General features: G+C 41.9%; 3 protein-coding genes across 6 annotated transcripts; 1 reads left to right on the plus strand and 2 right to left on the minus strand.

Moving 5' to 3' along the window:
• Positions 1-4: 4 nt before the first annotated feature.
• LOC124052275 (ataxin-2-like protein) lies at positions 5-11,976 on the minus strand. Of its 3 annotated transcripts, none has more exons than XM_046376318.1 (24): positions 11,765-11,976; positions 11,226-11,335; positions 10,084-10,123; positions 9,496-9,552; positions 8,629-8,700; positions 8,265-8,424; positions 7,797-7,918; positions 7,427-7,518; positions 7,020-7,268; positions 5,760-6,205; positions 5,567-5,653; positions 5,369-5,482; positions 5,104-5,184; positions 4,906-4,967; positions 3,882-4,240; positions 3,722-3,791; positions 3,196-3,330; positions 2,796-2,859; positions 2,270-2,451; positions 1,933-2,074; positions 1,554-1,663; positions 1,197-1,376; positions 848-1,019; positions 5-742 (listed from the first exon to the last, which is right to left on the minus strand). In XM_046376318.1, the coding sequence occupies exons 2-24, from the start codon at positions 11,276-11,278 to the stop codon at positions 693-695; spliced, it is 3,099 nt and encodes a 1,032-aa protein (XP_046232274.1). In that variant the 5' UTR covers positions 11,279-11,335; positions 11,765-11,976; the 3' UTR covers positions 5-692. The 3 variants fall into 3 exon arrangements, with proteins under 3 accessions (XP_046232274.1, XP_046232273.1, XP_046232272.1); XM_046376317.1 differs by having other exon boundaries at positions 11,738-11,976; XM_046376316.1 differs by having other exon boundaries at positions 11,226-11,976.
• A 363-nt stretch (positions 11,977-12,339) lies between these two features.
• mto1 (mitochondrial tRNA translation optimization 1) lies at positions 12,340-17,624 on the plus strand. The gene is made up of 13 exons (XM_046376319.1): positions 12,340-12,516; positions 13,108-13,301; positions 13,386-13,585; positions 13,708-13,825; positions 14,030-14,328; positions 14,858-14,970; positions 15,053-15,243; positions 15,341-15,471; positions 15,919-16,123; positions 16,570-16,741; positions 16,822-16,931; positions 17,023-17,180; positions 17,365-17,624. Exons 1-13 carry the CDS (start codon positions 12,506-12,508, stop codon positions 17,533-17,535), a joined length of 2,073 nt encoding a protein of 690 aa, XP_046232275.1. The 5' UTR covers positions 12,340-12,505; the 3' UTR covers positions 17,536-17,624.
• Positions 17,551-22,197, minus strand: LOC124052277 (tectonic-3-like). 2 transcript variants are annotated; one of them, XM_046376321.1, is made up of 14 exons: positions 21,663-22,197; positions 20,918-21,032; positions 20,737-20,834; positions 20,440-20,552; positions 20,201-20,309; positions 19,716-19,828; positions 19,591-19,629; positions 19,379-19,453; positions 19,178-19,297; positions 18,994-19,092; positions 18,756-18,856; positions 18,483-18,630; positions 18,108-18,242; positions 17,551-18,007 (listed from the first exon to the last, which is right to left on the minus strand). In XM_046376321.1, the coding sequence occupies exons 1-14, from the start codon at positions 21,979-21,981 to the stop codon at positions 17,762-17,764; spliced, it is 1,830 nt and encodes a 609-aa protein (XP_046232277.1). In that variant the 5' UTR covers positions 21,982-22,197; the 3' UTR covers positions 17,551-17,761. The 2 variants fall into 2 exon arrangements, with proteins under 2 accessions (XP_046232277.1, XP_046232276.1); XM_046376320.1 differs by having other exon boundaries at positions 20,440-20,555.
• Positions 22,198-23,052: the final 855 nt, after the last annotated feature.

Below are 23,052 nucleotides of genomic sequence, written 5' to 3' on the forward strand. Positions count from 1 at the left end.
AAGCTTTGTAGTTGAGTTGAAAACTTTATTTTTTGGTCATTGTTGTTTTAATATTTTTTTTGTCTTGTCCATTTTTTATTAATTATATTTTCCTACAGGAGAAAACAAGGGCAAAGGGACGGTTTTAACTACTGGATTGAGTTTTTTTTAAAAATTATTTGCTAAAAATCTTCCCCCTCTTCAAATTCCTTCGTTCGTGCTGTATTTGTGAGAACTCCTGTGACAGTCTGTGTTTCCCATTTGTGTCACAGTACTTACAAAACCCAAGGCTAAAAACGCTTTGCTGGAAGATAAAGTGTCTGCCGCTGTTTTCCATCCGTGTCTTTTCCTCTCCGACTGGTCTGCCCAGCAAGGTGCCTCATGTCTCTGAAAAGGGGAGAGGTCGGAGAGACGGGAGGGAGGGATGGCAGCAGGGGTCGGACACTGCTGCTCTCGTCTACCATCTTCATCATTAGCATTAAAAAGGTCCTCCTCATCTGGGGCTGACACCGAGGTTTGTACTGATGAAGAACAATACAGCTGAAGCATAAGGTGCTGTGAGACTTTTTGTCATCTTCTCTCCTCTGCACGATCCTGACTGTTTTTCTTTTTTTAGTCGAGTTCAGTCTGGGCGTCACATCCAGCAGGTAGGGGAGATGTTGGGATCAAATTGGGATGTTGGGGGAGGGGTGCAGGGTTGAAGTAGGTGGTGTTTAGTTTCCAGGTGGGTGGAAGGGAGCAGGGTGTGTTTGTACCTGCATTGCTGTGGGAAGTAAACAAACATCAAAATCAATAAATGCCACACTTCAAACCCACAGAGAGAGCAAGAGAATGTGAATCGTTGTTAATATGACATTATGTCTCATACCTTGTGGATGTCCTATGTAAAAGTGTTGATGTGCTCCTTGCTGAGGTCCGTGTTGGGGGTGCTGGGGAACTGAACCAGGGCCCTGCTGAGGGGGTGGCTGCAACATCACTAACTGGGGCTGACCGTGGCCCCCTGAGTGGTGGGGACCAGACATGGCTCCCTGTACATGGGCCTGCGGGGCCAGGAGATTGACAAAGTTTAGAACTTCCCAAATGAAGCAGCACTTGCAGAATTAATCACGTTTACATGCTAATTTTGCCTTTTAGTTGACAGATGCTAATTTGCAACGATGCACAAGAAGGAACAGTAACTATACAGCAGGAAAAGTAGAAATGCTGTGGATTCATACCTGCGCTAACTGTCCCAGGGGATACGTTGGTGGGATGCCCTGGTGGCTGTGGATGCTGTAGCCCTGAATGGGGTAAGAGCCCTGTGGAGATGTGTGACCTGGCGGCATGTTGGGTGGGGTTGGTGCTGAAAGGGGACCTGAGTGGTACAAGGACTGGGGCTGTGGGCCTGACTGGGCATTCTGAAAGGAGAAATCATGAAGTCAGAATCACCTCAAACAATGTCCAGGCTACCAACACTTTTTGTTTTACCTTTCAGTAATCTTCTGTTATTGTTGTGTAGGCTTTCAGAAAAGGGCCGGGATTGATATTAGCATATACTATGGAATTCAAGCAGTCCTGCATGGGGGGTATCTCACCTGTCCGGGACTCGGTGCAGCATGCTGGGGAGGGGGCTGGTTGCCTGTTGGGGTGCTGGAGGGCTGGGGCTGATGAACTGCACCTGAGTGGTGGGAGAATGACTGTGGAGCTACAGAGAACAACAGATCAAAGATAAGATATTATCAAAGACAATATATCACTTTATATCACCATTTAACTGTCAATACATTGACACTCTGAATGGAAGTGTGGAATTTGCTAAAAGTCACTTGCTCCCTTATCAACAACCGACAAACCGTCAAACTTTTAAAAAACTGAGTATGGAAGCAGTATGACTAAAAATTTTTTATATTTTGAAAATCGGACCACATGTTGATGATATATTGTGTTACTTAGTGCAGTTTTAGTTCCACTCACCATAGATGCCCTGCTGTGGTCCCTGAGGTCCGTCACCCTGTGCAGGGAACTGGGGGCCTCCTGGAGGTCCCAGGGCTTGTGGGTGGGGACCCCCACCTTGACCTATCATCCTGGCTCCACCCTGCAGCATGGAATACATGGGCTAGAGAGGGGGAGAGAGAGGCACAAATAAGCAATTTTTAAATGTTTTATAATGTTGAAATGTGGAGGCAAAATATACCTGTAAGCTTGTAACCTGTAAGCAGAATCAGATTTTCCCCTTACCTGTAATAATGTCATTCACACTTGACCATTTAAATTCTGAATTATTAAAGGGTTAAGAAATTAAACGTCCTACCTGTCCAGGGTAGGGTGTCATGGCCTGGATGACTTGCTGCTGGCCATACTGCTGTGGGTTGTACTGAAGGTATGACTGTGGGTAGGGGGACGCTACCAGTGGGGCCCCAGCTGCTGATGCTGCAGCTTGCAACATGGGGGGTGCTGAAGTACCATGATCAGAACGCTGGGCCACTACTGAGCCTGGTGAAGGCAAAGGATTATCAAGACACATTAGTATGCTTTAAAACATTATATCTTAAAAACAATGAGGCGCTTACAGCCAGAGTTATTTTATTTTGAAAAGCAGATGTCACTGCATTGGTGGGTTGCAAGCTACAGCAATCTGGTACCTTGTAGTAGGATACTTTTATCATAAATGACAGCTTTTGTTACAGGAAGACTGACAAAAGCATAATTTATGGCTAAACCGAAAAGCTCCTCTGTCAGCATTTGACAAAAAACTGACAGGACATTAAATTTAAAAGAATTCCAAATTAAAACAGAATCACTAAATTAAAGCCACAGACACACAGTACTGCATTTACCTTTGGCCCTGGTGTATTTTCCCTGGCTGACTGTAGACATGGTGTACTGGTACATTGGAGGGGGCTAAAAGACAGAAATGATTAACAGGTCAACTCAAAATAAACAGCTGCTGTATTATGAGGATTTAAGTCAAAGTTGTAACAATTACTCAATCAAAAGAAAATCTGCAACAAGCACAATGAAAAAAAGAAAACCCAAAACTAATTAATTTGTATTTGGTTAGATTTTCCAGGCCTTAAAATTGGTAGTAAATGTAAATTTGCTTTTAAATGCCAATGTGTCAGGTGGGAAAAGAAAGTCAGGCACAAGACACACTTGTTACTCCCAAAAATTATATACAAAGGCTTAAATGTCATAAGACACACAACTGCTCTCCTGACAGTTTTTTGGCTTGGGTACCTGCACAGAGTGAATCTGCGATACATAGGAGAGGTAGGGGGCATTGTAGAGTGGTCCCTGTCCACCTGGGTGCTGAAGGACCACTGGGCTTGGAGGAGTTGGCCGAGGTGGGGTGGGTGCAGTGTTGGGCTTCGTCTGTACAATAACAGTCAGAGGTTAATGAATCTGCAAGTCCCTTCAAGGTAACAAAACATATTATTTTTCAGTGCAGGACAATTTCCTCCATACATTACAATAAGTGAAATCATGTCATAGTGCCAATAGACCTGATTCACTCTGACCATTCAATGCATGCCAAAATCCACTTAAATCTACTTTAATAAAGTCCCTGATGTCGACACCACTTAACAAGAGTGCTCTCTATAAACTACTCTAGACTTGTTTTCTGCACATTTAAGATAATACAGAACTTTATGTATCCCAAACAACATTGTTACCTAGCCGGTTCAGTACAAAACAAGAAAGAGTACATACAAAATACAGATAAAAGTGCATTTCCAGGATTAAGAGGAATAAACTGACTTACCATAGGCATTTGAGGTTTGATAGGGTTGAACTCTTTAGCGTTGGGGTTTAATGTCGATTTCTTTACTTGGCTAAAAGAGATTTTAAAAAATGTGTTCATAAATGACTTGAGAAAGTTACACGAAATATTTTCCAATGAGAAAATCCTTTTTGAAACTCACTCTGCTACGCCCTCTGTCCGTTCTATTGTCTCAGATCTGACCTCCTCACTTCCTGGAGTCCTGGCTGGTTGTGGGGTGGCTGGCGAATGCCTGTCTGGAACAGGTGCTGTTGGGGCAGCTGCTGTGGCACCAGGTGTAGTTGTGGTGTCCTTGGTGGGGTCCTCAGCAGGGGCTGGTGAATGCTGAGGTTGGGGCTGGGAAGGACTGGGAGCAGGAGGCTGAGGTTTGGGGTCTGAAGCAGGGTGAGCATCTGATGGCGAGGGTTTAGCTGCGCTGGGTTGGGCACCCTCGCTGATGGCAGGAGGGGTGGCTGCTGCTGGAGAGCTGGGGGAGCTCGAGCTGCCTCCACTCGCCTGGAGCTGAAGAAGAGAGGAAGATGAGGTTAAGTCAATAGGAATAAGATATAGCCTCTAAAATCTTAACTGGCCTTTTTTAGATTTTGATCTGGAGAATAACACACCATACAGAAATCTTAAGCTACCAAATTCAACGAGTGGCCAATAGCCACTAAACAAGTGTCCTTCAGAGGCAAAGAACACATCCAATAAACACCCATGTCCTTCTCAAAAATAATGTCTCAATAACTCTGTTGCAGTATTATTTGCTTCAAAATCTGTTTTCTTAAAATATCAAAAAAACGAGACATTTCTGAATTTATATCTTCCACCACAATGGCAGAAAAAAAAGATATTGACACTACAGTTAATACATATAGTTAAATTAAATAACCACATTATTGAAACTTGAGCCCCTAATGTACAAACATTTTACATTATTTATTGTTAAATTTATTATTTTATAATTTCATTTTCAGTAGAATACTTTTCTAATTGATGCCCACAGCACCCAGTTAACTAGTATTCAGTGTCATGTGAAACATATTAATGGTCACAGCTAAGTGAATAAGCCACTGAGTGATTTTTTTGGAGGTCATCTAACATCAGTGATGTCTGAGGTCACAGCCTCTTGATTGGTCACAGATTTTCTCATTTCACGCTTCATGGAAACGCAACTGAACTCTTACCCTAAATTCCTTGCCAAATTTCCGCAGCTCCTCAATCTGTGACCTTTGCTGAACAGAGGGAGCTGGTGGAGGAGAGAGGGAGCAAAGGTTAATGAAAATGTGAAAACTGCAAACTCAGTGCACGCTGTCAAAAATGCACACCTAAAACTCTTATTTCCATCATTTAGCTGGTATCAATTTGAAGCATTGTGTACATACCTTTACTACTCTTGCTTTCCTCTGCGCTGCTGGGGCTCTCGGCTGAACGTTCTTTAGCAGCGGCGCCAAGGATTTCATTCACTGTAAAAACGAGACAAGCACCAAAGCAATTAGCTGTAGCGCTTCATTAGACTCCACCTTCAAAACCTGTCACTTAACGCTAAGAGGCAACTGTCTCACTGAGGCTGATGAAACTCTCGTCACGGCGGGAAAAAAATGGTTTTGACATTGATTTCAAGTTCTTAACATGAAAGTGAAACAGTACCATCGACAGGGAAGAGAGGGGCGGGGCCAGACGTCTTCTGAGAAGGCAGGGAGACAGACGACGTGTCCAAATAAGGCGTGTCCTGGGAAGAGCCTGATTTAGGAGAGCGAGTAGCTACAAGGACATGACAGAGAAAAAGTTTTAGGCAAAATTCATCATGAATAAGGCACAGGATTTTGTAAAAGCATCTGAATGTACCTGTAGACTGAGAGTGTGTGTTTGCAGCACGGACTGTTCTGCTCGACTGTGGAGGTCTTTGGGCTTTTGGAGATGTTCTAGCAGAGACTGAAAGGCAAAAGAAAAAAATAGTACTTTATCACAATTCATATTTCCTCAGCAACATCCACACATGCTGTTAAAAACATTTTCTGACACAAGTTCACACACTGACCTCCATTAACAGGCCTGCCAGCTTCAGACAGCGAGTGTGGGAGTGAGTGGGAATGAGGGACTGTGTGTCCGTGTGAGGCAGGGGGGCTGGCTGGGGATTGGGCAGCTGAAGCAGAGGCCGACGTGGGCGTCGGTCCTCCTGGAGAGGCAGGTGTGAACGGGCTCGCAGGACCAGAGCCCGGCCCTGGGCTTGGGCTTCCCTGGGGATGGTGGGGAGCGTATGCGCCACCTCTGCCTGACAAAGGGCTGTTTCTCTCCGAAGGGGAGACACCAGGCTGGGGCCCAGTGGCAGAGGGCAGTGGGGGTCTGGGGGAAGAGGAGGATGGAGGGGTGGAGCGATAACCTCCACTTAGACGGTTGTGGGGTGGAGGCCCGCCAGGACCCCTCTCTGCTCGCTCCCGGTTTATCTCTCTCTGGCGTTGAGGTAATGGAATGTACTTGCCCTCCCTGAAAGAGAAAGTGAATGCATCATCATAATCACACAGGGGCAACACATCGGTGACACAAGATATACCACCCTGTCCAAACCGACTGGAGCACAGAAACATGATGAAAGATGAGTTCATTCTTGATCTTGGAAAACAGCATTTGACAAAACAATCTCATCTCTAAGTACATTTAGCAGCTGCTCTGGAACTTTTGACATCACACGATCCTCCTCTACAGAAGGAGCTTGCCTACTTGAAATGATACTGGCTATTGACTGAAAGCTCCAAAGCAGCCACAAAATGGAGCCTAAAATGAGGTTCTTTTTGTCAGCTGTAAGAATGATTTCTGTTTGTTTGAATATTTTTTTTTTGTATTTTTACAGAGCTTTACTGGTGAAGGCAGTTCTCCCTGATATTTTCAGCTTGTTGGTCTTATTGTTGTCTCATAGGTTTGATTTTTACAACTACAGCAGTTGTGAGCACAGTACCCTTTGGATGTCAGCTTTCATAACTCAAGTGTCAGAACTGCAGAATCTTGTTATTTATGGAGAGGATTTTGCCATCTCCTTAGTTTTATTCTGTACTGAAAATAATATAAACCAGCAGCAGGTTGGAGGGCAAAGGAAAATAAACATGTAATAAACCTTTTTTCACAGAACACATTCTTTACAGTATTGACAATTAAAAAAACAGGCGTAAATAATAAAATGAAAGATGTTAATGTTATCAATAGCACCTGTGCTTTAGTCAAAATGTCTCCCGCAGAAAAAGCATTTTGATCATATTCCAGTACAACAGTTACACTAAATGGTAAACTGAGTGGCCCCTCTCACCTGTTGCTGGCTCCAGGGCTGTCTCTGCCCCTTTCACGCTCCCTGTCACGGGGGCTCTCACGGCCCCTCTCACGATCACCAGTGTCCCGGACCACGGCACTGTACCTGTCCTCTTCACTTTTGCCCTCATCATTTTCAAGGCTGACTCGATGCCGGTACTGTGGGCTAGACTCGATCTCGCTGGCCAGGCGGGCGGCGCGTGCCTCCCTCTGCCGGAAGACCTCAGAGTTGCCTTTCTCTAGTGGTACACTGGACAGCAGAAGAGAGACGGGACAAAGGAAAGTCGGTTCAATCCTCAGAACAGCATGATAAATTTAGCCGTGGAAAATAAGAGAAGACTTACATCATGCAGAGAAAATAATTTTATCGACAATTCCTGAAGGTAATGAATCAATATGGAAACTTACGTATACATGGAAAGGCTAGAATCATATGTTGACGTAACTCCGTATTTCACTTCATTGTAACGGAACATTTCATTAGCATCCCATCCATTGGACTGAAGGAACAAAACAAACAAAATGGAGCAATTAATAGTGCAAAAAAAACAAAAACCAATCAAGTACTTCATGATAATGCTTAATTTGTAGAACAGATCAGATTTCTTGCAGCATATCACTAACTGTCTCAGTGTATTACTAAATTAAAAACTAAATAAGAGATGTATGTATAACTGGGGCTGCATATCACGATACAATTTCTGAGGTCAAAGAGCTTTATTATCATTAGAAGGTTAGTTGGTGTTTCTGTGTACATAAAAAATACAGAAGGACTCACTGCATCATTATCCAGATCGTAACTTTCTCCGTTGCTGTCTCCTCCCTCCCATCTCTGCAAAACCTTCTCCTTGTGTTCTCCATTGACACGACTGGAGCTGATGGCTGTGTCTGTGAAGGTGTCTAAAACCAAAGACAAAAAGATGAATTTGCTCACTTGTCTGCAGCCAACATTTGGGTCCAATTCATACTATTACATTACATAACATTGTGTTATCTTTTGCTTTCTTTTCTTTCATAAAATAGGCGCCTGAAGTCCAACTCAAATATTTTCTCTCCCCTTTTTTCTGGCATGATCAAGAGGCAATTCAAAACAGTCAAGTCTAACAATTCATATACTTCACCCCAGAACTGCGAGAACACTACATGAACTGCATACTTTGCAAGAACTTACATGACATAGAAAACCACAATCAGAAATTAAGGATGTTCTTTCTTTCCCTGCCCCATAGCTTGTGAGTGTTTGTACCTCTGGTAGCATAGTTGAGGTCAACATCTCTGCAGATCATAGTCACCAGGTCCGAGGGGCTGAAGATCATAGTGTCAGTGATGTCCTCCCTCCGTGGTGGTCCTGATGACGAGCCCTCCTCCTCGCTGCGTTTGTGTACAGCATCTACAGCCAGCTCACACTAAAGGCCAAACATTAGGAAATCAGCAAAAAATTGAGGACTTGAAATTGCAGAATAGAAATTACAAAGCTTTTAAAAATAATATATTTATAAATATTTTTTCCTTGACACAAGCTTATCACTATAGTGACGGGATTTCTTGCAGTGCTTTACTAAACTGGCAGAGGAAAGTGTGTGCCTGTGTGCTTAACATGAGTTTCTTACCCGAGAACTCAGAGTCTTGAATATGCCTTCAAATACACTGCCATTTTTCACTCTTATGTCACAGGTGGAACCCTGAAGGAGAGAGAGAGATTTTATTAAAATCTTTTTTAAAATGGCAAGAGACAGTTTTTTGCTTTAGCATGGCATTATGAAGTAAATGTAATGTTGATTGCAGTGAAAGTAAAGTGAAAGTAAGTAAAGTAAAGTAAAGTGTAATGGCTACAGGATAATGGCCCAATCAGTATTTAGACCAACTCCCTCTAAACCTCGTGTTCACTATACAAATCTGTCTGCCTCCAGACACAAAATCTTCTGAAAGAATGAAGGCTGAATGACAATCCAGTCAGACTGGCACCATCAATATCTGCTTTCATGTCATTGTAGATTAAACAAATGAATAAACTCTTGCTTTTCCTCTTAATGTCCACTTGTCTTTGTGACAGCTGCACCAACAATAATACCACTTGGAAACAACAAAGGGGTAGGATTGTCTGTTTTCACTTTGACCGTAAAGTGTAAACCTGTAAAAGCATTTGTTGATTAATTATGCATATTTTGTGCACTGTACCTTCTATATACTGTGAATTATTCATATAAAGGGTAGTTAAGGCACAGGATGTAGAGGCTGCCTCTTCATCAAAATATATGACTCTTTTCACAGTCAGATTTATAAAAGGTTTCAACCAACTTCTGGCTGCTGTTACAGACACAGCTGATCATAAAAGAAAAGATAACTTTACAGTACATAAGTACCATGTTACCTGAAATTATTACTGTATATGTCGCAGGGGGTGATGCAAGCCATTTTATTTCTGGAATAATAATCCTGGTCTGAGATTATCATTCATAACAAGCCAAGTGACTTACCACAACAGCTGTAAGGAAATGAAGCATTCTGGCATTGTTGTACACACCCTCGAACACCTGCAGTTGGGTATTAAAGTAAACATCAAGGAAAAACAAAAAACATCATATGAGGTTATACTGATAAAAACATGCTTTGATACTAAAAAAGGAAATCAAGAGAAGGGCAAGAGAAGACTATAGCGAGGAGGTGAATTACTCTCCTGACTACAAGATCAACCCACATTTAATTCATATTCACATGGACTGCTGTCACTAGTTTATTCCTCGTCGTCAGATTCCTGATTATAGTTTCCTGAACACAGTATTATCAGTTTTTAAAAAATGAGTCTTATATCAGTAATGTTTGAAAACACAGGATGGAATTAAACGTCCTTTTATTTTAAGGTATGGTCACTTGAATGCTGATTTCCCATCTCTATTCTCAAACCTCAATTATGTGTTATTACATCTTTAATATGTTGTAAAACGGCAATGGATTTTCACTTTAAGATAAAAACATTTCTTATTGTCCCTTAGGTTTAACAATGCGCACAACATGTTGTGTGTTTGCTGGGTTTGATGCATAGTTTTCTGGATCAGGCTACTCACCGGAGATGACTGGAATGATGGTTTTGCAGAAGTTCGATTCCTGTGAGAAACAGCACAGTTACAACATATTTGACAGCTTAGATGTGGAAGGAGTATAACTTGTTTAAGCAGTGTGGCATTCTCCACATTGCACATGTAAAGCAGATGGCCATTTGAGGAGAAGCTGACTAACAAGTTGCCAAACCAACATTCCTACTGCACTGTAAATGTTGATCTACAGGTGTGTACTTGATCTGGAGAATCATCTATTGTGAATTTATACTTTACAAATAATGTCAGCCTTTATTGTGCCAAGCGCTAGACTTTCACCTGCATTATTCCACCTTTGTAACTTCAAGCAAAAACACTTGCATCTGAACAGAGGCATCTTGTCAAGGGGGCAATGCACAGTATTTCATTCTGTTTTACATTAAACTTAAATATTGGACAACATCCCAAATATTTTCCAGTTGATCTTGATGACGGATCACAGCTTTTTATCTCTTCAAAAAGAAAAGGGACAGCTACATCATTTAAATCATTTCAACATTCTAGATGGATAATGAAAACATGGTTTGGAGCAATATTTTCATCTTCAAACATTCAAAAATGAACACAGATCAATCTGGATATCAAGTGCACCCTCCATAAACAATGTGCATATAAGGAGGTATCACTGCTAGTCACATTCACGGTTACAAAACAAAGACTGAGACGAGAGTTAGGTAAACACACGCTCATCGCTGGGATTTACACCAAATATGACCTTGTGCTTGCTCATACAATCTCTCCGAAGTTAATTCTAACGTTTGTACATCGGGGCTTTCTTTACTACAAAGATGTGTCGTTGTAAAATCAACGTTTTTCGAACATCAATGTCCTTTCGCTAGAACTGACAGGCCAGATAAACTTTGTATCGCTTGTATGCTGATTTGCTACTCCTTGCTTTCGCCAAACTTGGTTCCACCTCACTTAGTTGTCTTTGGTTCAATTTCATGATTCTGACTGGCTCACAGCCACCGTCAATCAAACATAGACTAATCTCATTGGCTCAGAGGGACGCTCTATTTGCGAGACACACCCACTGAGCACTTTAACCGGTAGGCCTCTGACTCACAGGACAATCCCCGGACTGTCCTAACAGGAAACCCCAATCCTCTTACCTCCCGGACGGTGTCCTGTTGCCGCTGTTGATGCCACTGACTGGGGAAGACATACCACCGGGGCCCGAGGTTCCGTTAGAAGCTTTTCTCCCGCCTGAACCGGGTTGCTGCTGTTGTTTCAGCATTGCGAAGCACAAGGCTTAGACAGTACCAAGTGTAAGCTAACTTATAAACACTGATATCTCTCGATGTGATGTTGCTTTAACAGCGAACTATCTTTAGCAATATCACCTGCCCTAAGGAGCGCAGAGCCGGTGTAACCTCAATAAGACCGGCTATTGTAGCTAATCTGGCTAAGTGAATACCAGTCGCTTGTGGCCTAAAATGTTAAGGCAAAACACCTCACTTAATTAATTAAATGTAACATATAAATTAACAGATTTCCCCAACTATCTACTTCGTAACCACAGTGGTTATGTCAAAGCAAGCGACTAACAAAATGACACGAGTTTCCGTATGATTATTTAGCAATGGCTAGCTGAGTTAGCATTAGCTTTGATCCTCAAGCTCACTTCGGGCGCTTTCCCTCCGGGATTTACTTTCTTCTCGCTGCCGCGTCGCCTTAATTCCGGCACCGCTGACGCTTCCGTTAAAAATTAAGGTCCTAGCGTTACTGTCAGTTGCCTTAAGAGGTTCGATTTTTCAGGTTTCTTACTGAAAACCTGCTGCGGTCGGTCAACACCACCTCTCGGTAGGTTCACTTGACTCAATCCGCGCGCGGCTGACTGGAAACCGGCTAGAAGGGGGAGGGGGCGTTGACGTGCGCGTGCGCCTTTGACCTACTAGTGAGCGCGCGTACGTGGAATGATGCGCATTGATGACGATGATGTTCACTGAATCGACAAATGACTGATACCGATTTATTTCTGATATAAACATGAATGGATGGTTTCTACTGTACACGTGGCAGTGTTCCCACAAAACACAAATATTGTTTTGTTTACAAAGTACCACCTCTATATTTATTAATTCCACTTTCACCTCCCACATTAACATGTGTATTTTGCTTTTGTTTGATTTGTTTTTCACTTCATTAATTCATCTACAACTTATAAGAACAGTTAATGCCTGGGATGCCAAAGCAAATCGACCCGGCTGGACAACTTTCTCGGTGCGTCTATACACCAGTTATTACGACTTAAATCCACAGACAGCATGGCAGCTTCCATAAAGAACATTCGTGTTACATAGAAGCAGTTTTATAACTGTTTGGGGGGATCTTTTTTGGTCCGTAAATGTCGCTTTCCTTTTGACTTTGAACAAAACACGTTCTTCATCACATGCCGAAAGTGTAAGTTACTTAAACCTTTCGAATACTTTGATTTGTTAGTTGTGATTAACCTACGCACGCGTTCAAGTACAGGACGTAAATTACATGTTCTTGTGAAGGTAACTGTGATTCTGATCCTGTTAAAAGTAAAACGGAGAACTGCCTGACGAAATGTATTGCTGTATGCTTCGTCGATTTGGTAGACAAACACCTAAAATATACATTAAAGTGATTTGGTCCTGTTTCCATTTATTCACAGAGCTCATCCACCGAAAATATGTTTTTTGTTGTTGTTTTTTTAATCAAACACTGTGCTTTACATGTATTGATTAATTAATACTTGAATAGTTAAGCCTTGGACCTTCACAGTTCCTCATTCATTGATTTCTTTTAAATTGTTTTGCTCTAATGATGGGATACGTTATCAGCACTACATAAAATAGTCAAAGCAGCTTAAATAACAAGTAGTAATTAAGTATGAAGTGACGTTTTCATTGCATGATCAAGTAAATTCTATTTAACTCAAACAGTGTTTTGCTTTAACTCTGTACTGCTTCCAATGAACAAGTCATCACATCACTTTTGACCTTGTGTGTAACCTTCCCTCTACAGGTGTGCACCTCACATGTTCACAAGGAACCTGCACAGCTTCCTGGTTCTGGTTTGTAGACATGCCAGTCGCGTTGCCCGACAGCAGTATGATGTTATTGTTGTGGGTGGGGGTCATGCAGGGACTGAGGCGGCGGCAGCAGCAGCCAGAGTGGGAGCTGAGACGCTCCTGGTCACACAGAAAATTCACACCATTGGTGAGAGGAAAAGCTTATTTTGTGTGCCAGGTTGTGGCGATAAAGCAGTGTCAGCATTTAATTGAGACTTTCTTTTCCTTCTAGGTGCCCTGTCCTGTAACCCGTCTCTGGGAGGAATAGGGAAGGGCCACCTTGTAAAGGAGGTGGATGCTTTGGATGGGCTTTGTGGTCGAGCTGGAGACTGGGCTGGGATCCATTTCTCCATCCTGAATCGTAGAAAAGGCCCAGCTGTGTGGGGCCCCAGGGCCCAGCTGGACCGGCAGCGCTACCACGAATTTATTCAGGTCTCTCATAAACAGATGTAAAAGACAGTATTGTTTCCTGTGTTTAGCATAACAGAGTGTTTCTGTGTGAATGAATCAGAAAACGTCAGTGCAAATGTTTCTGCCTGCTGTTTCTCATTCAGTCTGAGCTGCTGTCCACTCCCAGGCTGACAGTGTTGGAGGGCTCAGTGGAGGAGCTGCTGGTAATAGAACCAAACCCAGAGGAGCCTGGACGCCACAGAGTCACTGGCGTATGTTTGGGTACGAGGCAAATGAGAGCCATCTAATCGTTTTACTGTACTACTGTATTTTGGGTAGAAATTAAAATTTGCGCATGAAAAATTCTTATAAATTATGGCCAGTTGCAAAATATATTTTAAAAAAATTCAAGCACAAGTTGGCAGTTACAGAAAAAAAGCAGCCATCTTGTGATTGCATGATTTTGCACTTCTTTTGACATCTCAGCCAGCGGAAGCCACCCAATCTCAGCGCGCTCTGTGGTTCTTACCACTGGTACTTTCCTTTCGGGCTCCCTCTTCATGGGCCAAGCCACATTCCCAGGGGGTCGGATTGGCGATGCCCCATCGAGTGCTGGGCTGTCCCAGACGCTGAGGGAGAGGCTGGGGCTCAGGACAGGCAGGCTGAGAACCGGTACCCCTCCCAGGATTGTGAAGGATTCAGTAGACCTTTCCCTGGCTTACCTTCACCCCCCTGACAGTAGTCCAACACCATTCAGCTTCCTTAATACACACACACATTGCAAGGTAAAGTTTATATAAAGTTTTCTTTCCAAGTACTTCTGCTTTTATTAATTAATTCATTGTTTACTCTCTAAAATGTTCCATGAGATCAGTTTGTAACTTTGAGAAGACTAACACAGCGAGATGCAGACCAGTATTCCATGTTTTTCCCTTTTCAACAAAAATAATGAAATAAAACCCAAAGTGATGAAGTTGCTCCTCTTGTCTTATCAGTAGTCGACAAAAGAGAAGTTTTTTAATTTATATATATATGAACGACCAAATCTTCATATTAAAAGAAGCTGTAGCTGGCAAATGTTTAGTATTTACTTGATTTAAAGATTAAAATAAATTATAAAAATCTGTCACTTTCAAAGTGCATTCAATTGTTGGCTGATTGATTAACCAGCTGCTTTTTCGATGCTAGCATTAAGAGAAAGGTTCATAGTTTTGGTAGTGCAGTGAGCTCTAAAGCGCAAAGGATTTTGACGTTATATCTTTTAAATTTTTCTAATTGATGAATGCTTTATTTCAAAACTAAACACTTCATAAGCCCGAAGAGCAGCTGCCTTGCCACCTGACTCATACTAACCCTGGTGTAGAGAGAGTGGTGAGGGAGACTCTTCATCTCAACTGTCACATACAGCAAGACACCAAGGGTCCCAGGTACACACACACACAGAGGAAGTGAATGTAAGACATTGTACACAGTGTGATCTGTGGTAACTCTAGTCCTCATATCTCACAGGTACTGCCCCTCCATTGAGTCGCGGGTGCTTCGCTTTCCAGGCCGAAAGCACCAAGTGTGGCTGGAGCCTGAGGGATTGGACTCTGATCTTTTGTACCCTCAGGGTCTGTCCATGACCATGCCCCCTGAAATGCAGCTCTGCCTCATCAGAGAAATCCCCGCCTTGCACAGAGCGGAGATCCACACACCTGGTACGCTGCCCGAATCCCGTCTGATTTCATACAGTTAATGGATCTGATGATAAAGTGTTTTCTCAACACTTGTGATTTTTTGGGGGGGCTTTTCCAGGTTATGGTGTGCAGTACGACTTTGTGTGCCCCACTCAGCTGACCCCTGCCCTTCAGGTGAAGAGCACCCAAGGACTTTTCCTGGCTGGTCAGATCAACGGAACAACAGGGTACGAGGAAGCTGCTGCACAGGTAGCTGGACATTTAATTTACCACTCGAGGTTTTGTATTGTGGGTAATTTCCCTCTATTGCTGCCAGTGCCCTTTGACACTGTGTCATATAGTCAGATATTTTTTCATCATTATTATTTGTTTATTATTTAGCAGTATATGCTCCAGGCCAAAGAAAAGTGGGATTTGGTAATATCTGTAGGTAATATAGAAATAATAAATAATAATGTTTTTGTGCAATCACTCAAATAACTTATCACATTTTAATTGATTAACAAGCATTATCTAAATGTTAGGTAGTTGCAGTTTGCAGATCCTTTTTCCTCATAGCAAATGCTGGAGATATAGTTTGTGCACTAATTAGGAACACACCAGCCTTTATACCTATACAAGTGCTCATTTACATAACAAAAGGACTTTATAATAACAAAGACTATTCAGACCTGAGGAAACCTCTTGTTTGTGCAGGGTCTGTGGGCAGGGGTGAACGCCGCCCGCTGGGCACTTTCCATGCCTCCAGTGGCGTTGTCTCGGACAGAGAGTTATATCGGAGTTCTCATCGATGATCTGGTGAGTCGAGGCGTCACAGAGCCCTACCGCATGTTCACCAGCCGGGCCGAGTTTCGAACCTCTCTAAGGCCAGACAACGCTGACCTCCGCCTCACTCTGAAAGGTAGGCAGAGCGTCAAGGAGTTTAATTGTGATTTACAATAAAATGACACACAAGTTTTTTTTTTAGTCTATTGTTTGAGCTAAGCAAAATAAAAGATGGTCTCTACATTACTACAATTTGGTTGTTGCGTATGCACTGGTATAAAATTTTTAATAAAATAACCTATTTTCACTCAAAACCCCCTTTTGATTTGTTTTTTTTTTTTGGTTTTAAAATCAAATGTAGGTTGTTCTGCCAAGGTTAAAAAATATTCCATGTGATAAGTGTTACAATATGCAGTAGTCACATCTAATCATTTGCACCTAAGATGCAACAATACACACAACATAAAGTAAATCCATTTGTTTTTCAGATTCTCACAGACACAAATCAGGAAGTAAGACAGCTTGTAGAGGCTTGTAGACTTTCAGTCTATTTCTCCTCTCATAAACTTTTTCCTCTCCCAGGGTTTGAGGAGGTGGGATGTGTGTCCTCCTTACGCTATCAGGAGGCTGTGAGAGTGAGAAACAGTCTGCAAGATGCACTGACAGCCTTGCGGTCTATCTCTCTGTCCACTCCCAACTGGAGAGAGAAGCTGCCCGATCTCCGTATGAGCGATGCCAAGAACACAACAGTGACGTGAGTGACAAATATTTTATCTCAAGATACAAAGTATAACCTGTTGGTCCTGACTGCTCCTCTGTGGCTTCTTTCTTCAGTGGTATGCAGGTGCTGCAGTACAATGATGTGTCCTTTGAAAGGCTTGCATCTATTTTCCCAGAGTGCCTTTCACCTTACACGGAGTTCTCACAAAGGCTTAACATAGAGGGTACTTACAATTACAGGCTCGGTTATCTTTCTGCATTCAGTTTAAGTGGCAGCTCCTTTTCTCTTAATAAAACATTTCTCATGTTATTCAGCCGTGTACAGGCCTCACTGTGAGCTTCAGAAGAAAGAGATGGAGAGAATTCGGAAGGAGGAGAACATGTCTCTCCCACAGGACATAGACTATTTCTCTCTGCCAGTGTCACTGTCTCAGGAAGTCAGAGAGATTTTGGACAGAGTTCGACCCAGTACTGTGAGTGTGCACAGTATACCATATTTATAACTTATTGTTCCTTTCATAACTGAAAACAGTAAAAACATTGTGTCTGCCTGTAGAAGAGTTTGTATTTCAGTCACTCTTGGCTATATTAAATTAACTCTCTGATGCTGCATAAAAACAACTTAATATACAACTAATACTTTGCTTTATCCTCCAGCTGGGTGCTGCTGTACGTTTGCAAGGCATAACTCCAGCTGCCATCGTGCATCTCCTGAACTATGTGCGCCACACAGGACAAAAGGAGAGACAAATGAACAGACACCGATCGGCCCAAAAGGAGGAGAGAGAAGAGGAGCTGTGTGCAAGAAACATATCTTTACCACAGTGAAATGATGACTAAAAATGGCTTGTAAAAATGTATTTATTCCTGAAAACGCACAAAAGAATAAAAAGAAAAAGAACAAAAGAATAAATTAAGTGTTCTATACTTTGATGTTTCACCAGTGACTATATAACTCTTCATATTGTATAAAAACAGTTTAACAAAATAAAATCTTTTCCTTAAGATATAAGCCCTCAAAACTTCCCTAACTGCTTCACCCTTAGCGATAAAACTACCTGATGAGGAATTCTAATCCTGTTAGTAACATTACTGTGAACAGTATTAAACTCCATGTGACCTTCTCAGTGCCAGTGCCGTTAATAACGATGTGCCCGTCCAGCTCAGCTGTACCTCTAGTGAAGAAACCAAATGGAAACTTCCAGTTAGGCTGAGGCAAGCCTCTGGGGGGTTCTGGGTGAACTGTAGTGTCGACAAACGTCACTTCAGTGGTTAGAGCGATAGGGGACGGCATAGGACACTAGAAAAAAAAAAGACAAAAAGAGAGTGTGGAAATATGTTTGTTGGACAGAAAAGGTTTTATGATGCTGGCCTCATAATGACAGAGTTTATGTACCAACCTTGAAACTTTTACACTGGAAAAGGTATTTGGCCCCCAGGATGTAGCTCTGGGGAAGGTCTAACAGACCCTGGCGAGCCCACAGCACTTGGATAGAGAGAGAGTGGGGGAGAACACAGCCTGATTCACATGTTTCCTGAGAGAGAGAACAAAAATAAATCACAATCAACAGGAGGCTTTAGATTAAAGCCAAACATGGCTGTAAAGGACATCATTTTAATTAAAGTCTAATAATCTCCAAGTCCTACTGTGCACTGGCACACAGCAGTAACTGTCAGCGGCCACAGAGTTAAGTTTTAGATAATCCAAAAACACAACACTCAAAAGTTCTTAAACTTTCTTTCTTAAATACTTTAAAATCCTCATTCAGCTGTACCTGCAGGCTGACAGGACACTCCTGGATGATGACTCTCGTCCAGTCTGGTTGGGAGCCCCAATTCATGGCAATCACATTAGGAGTAGCAAGTCCCTGCAAGATCCAATAAATCTGGGAGCGCAGCTCTGAACAGTCACCAGAGGAGGAACTAAACGGCACACGGAGTGAGTGAAATGATTCACAGAAGACAGAGTAAAACTAAATATTGTAGCACTACTCTTCAGTGTAATAAACATCAGTAGAAAAGTAGAGAAACAGATAGTGTGGACTCACCTGAACATGCAGCCAGTGATGGTGTTGTGTGTGAAGTGGATGGATGCTCTGCTGAGCTGAGAGGAACACTCCCCACTCTGTGATACCCCCAGTGTGGTCAGCTAACCCACTGTTAAGGAGCCATGATATGTGATTGCCTGAAAGCTTGCTGGAAAAATGATGAATATAATGAATATAACTAAAAGTTTATAATGAATATAACTTAAACAGAAGTTCATGATGTTGTCCATAAGGATACCGGCATCACTTCTCCATCAAATCGACCAATGACAGGAGATCCCACGCTAAGTCCAGCTGCGGGAATTGGTTCTCCTGGAGTGGGGCTGGGTGTTGCCAGCTGAAAGAGAAAAATGTTTTTTGATCTCACTGTTTGAATCTGTAGCTCATTCGGTGATGAAATCTGTGACCTTAACAGGTCTTACCTGGAACTCCACAGAGTGTGTTTGTAACAGCAACTGATTTGGATCCACATCAGCTAAGACTACATTCACCGTTGCATATGTGAGCTCCCCTCTGCCCGTGTATCCTATGACAAACTCCACCTGAAAAGTGAATCAGGAGGAAGAGAATGAAGTCTGATGAATTTGTGAGAAAATAAAAATCACAACTTTTCCTTTACTCACCTTTGTCACCACATTGACACAGGAGCTGTTTTGCTCACTTGGTGCAGGCCAATCAGACACTGGAGTCACTGGGATCTGAAACAAGAGTTTGTCAAGCTCCTTGCTGTGGAATACATACTTACATACATACTGTTCCTCTAGAGGCTGATACCTCCTCACTATAGACAGTATTTCTGCTAAGGTTTCTGTTGCATGTACAGTCAGTGACTTACCAGAAAATCTGACACTTGTGCCTGCTCGACTATTGGAATCTGTAATAAAAATATTTACATTAGTCTATCTGCTGTGAGATTCTTCTCATCTGCAATTACCCAAATATAAAGACAGACTTGCAAACCTTGATCAGACTCAGGTTGGAGAAGTAGGAGCCAGCACTGAGATAGGGGTCTGTGGTGCAGGACTGAGGAGTTAAGATGCGGGTACAAGACAGAGACACAGACCTCATGAATTCTGCAAACAGAGGAAAAACAAAGTGTTAAAATATGGTTGTGAAATAAAGACACAATATACAACACACATGGCAATGAGTATGACCTATTTTTATACAATTGCAGCAAAAGTACAAAAAGAAATGCCTGTAAATTCAGTTTGAGTCTGGTCATGATTTGGGAACCAAGTGCTATCAGTGAAAAACTGCAATGAGTGTACTTCAAGGACTGTTGGAAATCCTTAAAAGAGGTAAAGGAGGACTTTTGGCAAGACATGATTTTTAGGTAATTTTGCTGTGCACTGAGACAAAGACAAGAGGTCATTTTGACAGGAGCAAGTAAATGTAACAAAACTGGCCGGGAGGTCTTTGTTTTTGACTGGGCGTGAGCTTACTTGCAGGGTTGCGGTTGATACAGAGTGCAGCAGCTGCCCCTGAAGATGGCTGACGAAGGAGACCCCGCACTGATGAGCTGGATAAATATGTCTGGATGACATCATCAACCTACAAAATTGATCAGTTTTAAATGTCTCCCATTCCATATTAGTAGCATCCCGCATCCTAAAACTTTACTTTATTACTTTTAACACTCGATAGACAATGCTGTGAAAAGAAAAACTCTGTATCTGTTTACCCTGTAGAAATCTCTGCTATGGCTGCTACTCGTAGGAGCTGGAGGTGAGAAGTGGTATGAGTTCCCTAAAGCTGGATACTGAGGTGGAGATGGGAGAGACTGGGGTGCCTTATCTGCTGGCAGAAGTTGCAAAAATGTGCAGATTTTTAATAGAATTCGTGTTGCATTATATGTTGCTCTTGTAGAATAACTTTTAACATGACCAGTGAATTCCCCTGGTGATGGTACTTGGTCAGTTAATTTAAAAGATAAATTATAAAGCTTTAAAATAAATATATTCCTATTACATCGACGTACCTTCAGATCGGATGCAAAACAAGGACTCAGTCACAGTGACAAGAGACGAATCCACGTTAGCCCTGAACATCAGCCATTTCTCAATGCAAACCGCTGATCTGCAAAATAAAGGCGATTTTTCAAAATACTAAAAACCTGAGTTTAATGTGCTGTATCTTCAGAGCACGTGCAGAAGACTTACATAGCTTTCTGGGGACATCTGGTGAAGACGGTGCTCAAGTTGGCAATACCACAATCTACTGTGTCACAACAGCAGCCGATGTCACAGAACATAGGTGTTAAATCACAGAGACAACCTGGACAAGAAAGACTTGTGTTAGTAAGGACAACGGCTCACTGATTTAATGAATACACTGTCAGGTATATGATTTTAAATCTTAAACTATGTAAATACACTACAGTTGTAAAAAGTGATTTCAAATATGTTTGACTATTGGAAACAGCCTAAATCTAATTGGAAATAGCCAGAATGTTAAGTTAACACTCATATCATACGTATTTAAATTAGAGTTAATGGTTGACCTTTTCAGTGTACCTGACTTAAAACAATCTAATTATGATTCTCAGATTTGTATCTCAATTAGTTTCTTAAGTTCAGCAACGATTACAGCATTTAACCGTCAAAAGAAAACTATTTTAAATAATAGAAATATAAGACATTATCTGATGGCTTGCGTTAGGGGCACCAAAAAGAGATGATATTGTTTGGCAGCCACAGGTATGCAAAAATAAATTAGGAGGACAAGTTTAAATCGTGTCTAGCTTGCAGTGGGAAACAGTTTGATGAGTCATGCAGCACCTTGGCACCAGGCTTACTAGTCCTGACAAACTGCTGCAGATTGGAAACAGGTAGCTGGACTGGGAGTTTCAGTTCCTCAAGCCATTAATAATATAGAAAATTACAAGAGGCGTAAGGTGTAAATTACCCTCTGAAGTCACCACAGGCTGAGTAGTGGTTGCAGAGGGCGCTTCAGTGACTACAGTGGGAGCCTCAGAAACAGTCAGGGTCGTGATTGCCGTTGAGTCCACAGTTGAGTCCACAGTGACTGCCTCAGTGGTGCCGACACCGATGGAGTCCGCAGCCTGTGTACCGCCCGGAGGAGGAGTTGCAGAGTTGAAAGTCCCCCCGTCTGTAGAGCTGACGTTAACGGTTGAATTAATACCTGATTCTGTGGTTCCGTTTGCCAACCGTCCGCACAAGACGATAATAATCTGAAATGACAACCACCACTGGCGGGAGTTCATTTCGTCCACAGTGCGAAGTCTAGCTGGCTAGCGACATACAGTCAGCTAGCTAACGTTAACCTGAGACTTAGCTACGTCCTTCGTTACAACCTCAAAAGCATTGAAGTACCCAATAAACTACAATAAAGTTACAATTAAATAAGCAATTTAGAAAGCGCTTTCTTTTAATGTATTTTGTTAAACATGTCACACATGAATACACGCAGAGCAAGCTTCTTGTTACCAAGGAAGTTGTCAGTCAGAGCGATTTCCGTTTCTAGGATAAAACGACCGTAAAACTTATAAAAGACAAGAAACACTTTTTTCCAGCTTCATGTAATCCACCAGCATCGAGCTAACCATAACCGTAAATGCTGCAATCGTAAGAAGATGGATAAATAAAATGAAGAAAGAAAGTTAAAAAGGTCAGTTATCACATCTGATTTAATAAGTAAGTATATTATGAGGACTTGAGGACTTGAATGCAAATGCAACTTCATTCTTAAGAGAAGGTGAATGGTTGCAAAATGTTTGTAAAATCCAACATAGTCTCCTTTCCCATTTATATCCAACGATTCTGTTTGTAGTTTGTAACAGATTTATCTTTTTCACTTAAAATATTTTTTTTTGCTTGAAATGAACTCATGAAATTGATTCATGATCAAGTTGACCTATATTCACTTCACTCCCATTTCTCTCACTGACTTTTCTCCATAAGGTCAACTTAAAATGGACCGTATGTCCATTTGCTTTTGTTAATATTCCAAACCACATGGATCTTCCAGATCTTCCATGGACCTTGAGCCACAGCTATTAACCCATAAACATTCTTGTTCCCCTTGAACTAAAATGCCTGACTTACTTCTTTATCTTTTATAATCTCCATAAAAATGAGTAAATGAGTCAAAATAGTTATTCACTGAAAGGCTTGCTTTTTTTGTTTTCTGTTTCTGGACTTTGGTCTCTATGTGTATTATTATAAATGGTGTTAAAAAAAGAAGAAAAGCTGTCACCCTGTCTGGGCAGTGTCCAGCCTCACTGGTCTCAACCTTGTGAAAACAAACATGAGTCAGGCCTTTCAATATGTGCATG

This window comes from Scatophagus argus, chromosome 21, assembly GCF_020382885.2.
Source record: "Scatophagus argus isolate fScaArg1 chromosome 21, fScaArg1.pri, whole genome shotgun sequence".
In the NCBI taxonomy this organism is placed as follows: Eukaryota; Metazoa; Chordata; class Actinopteri; family Scatophagidae; genus Scatophagus; species Scatophagus argus.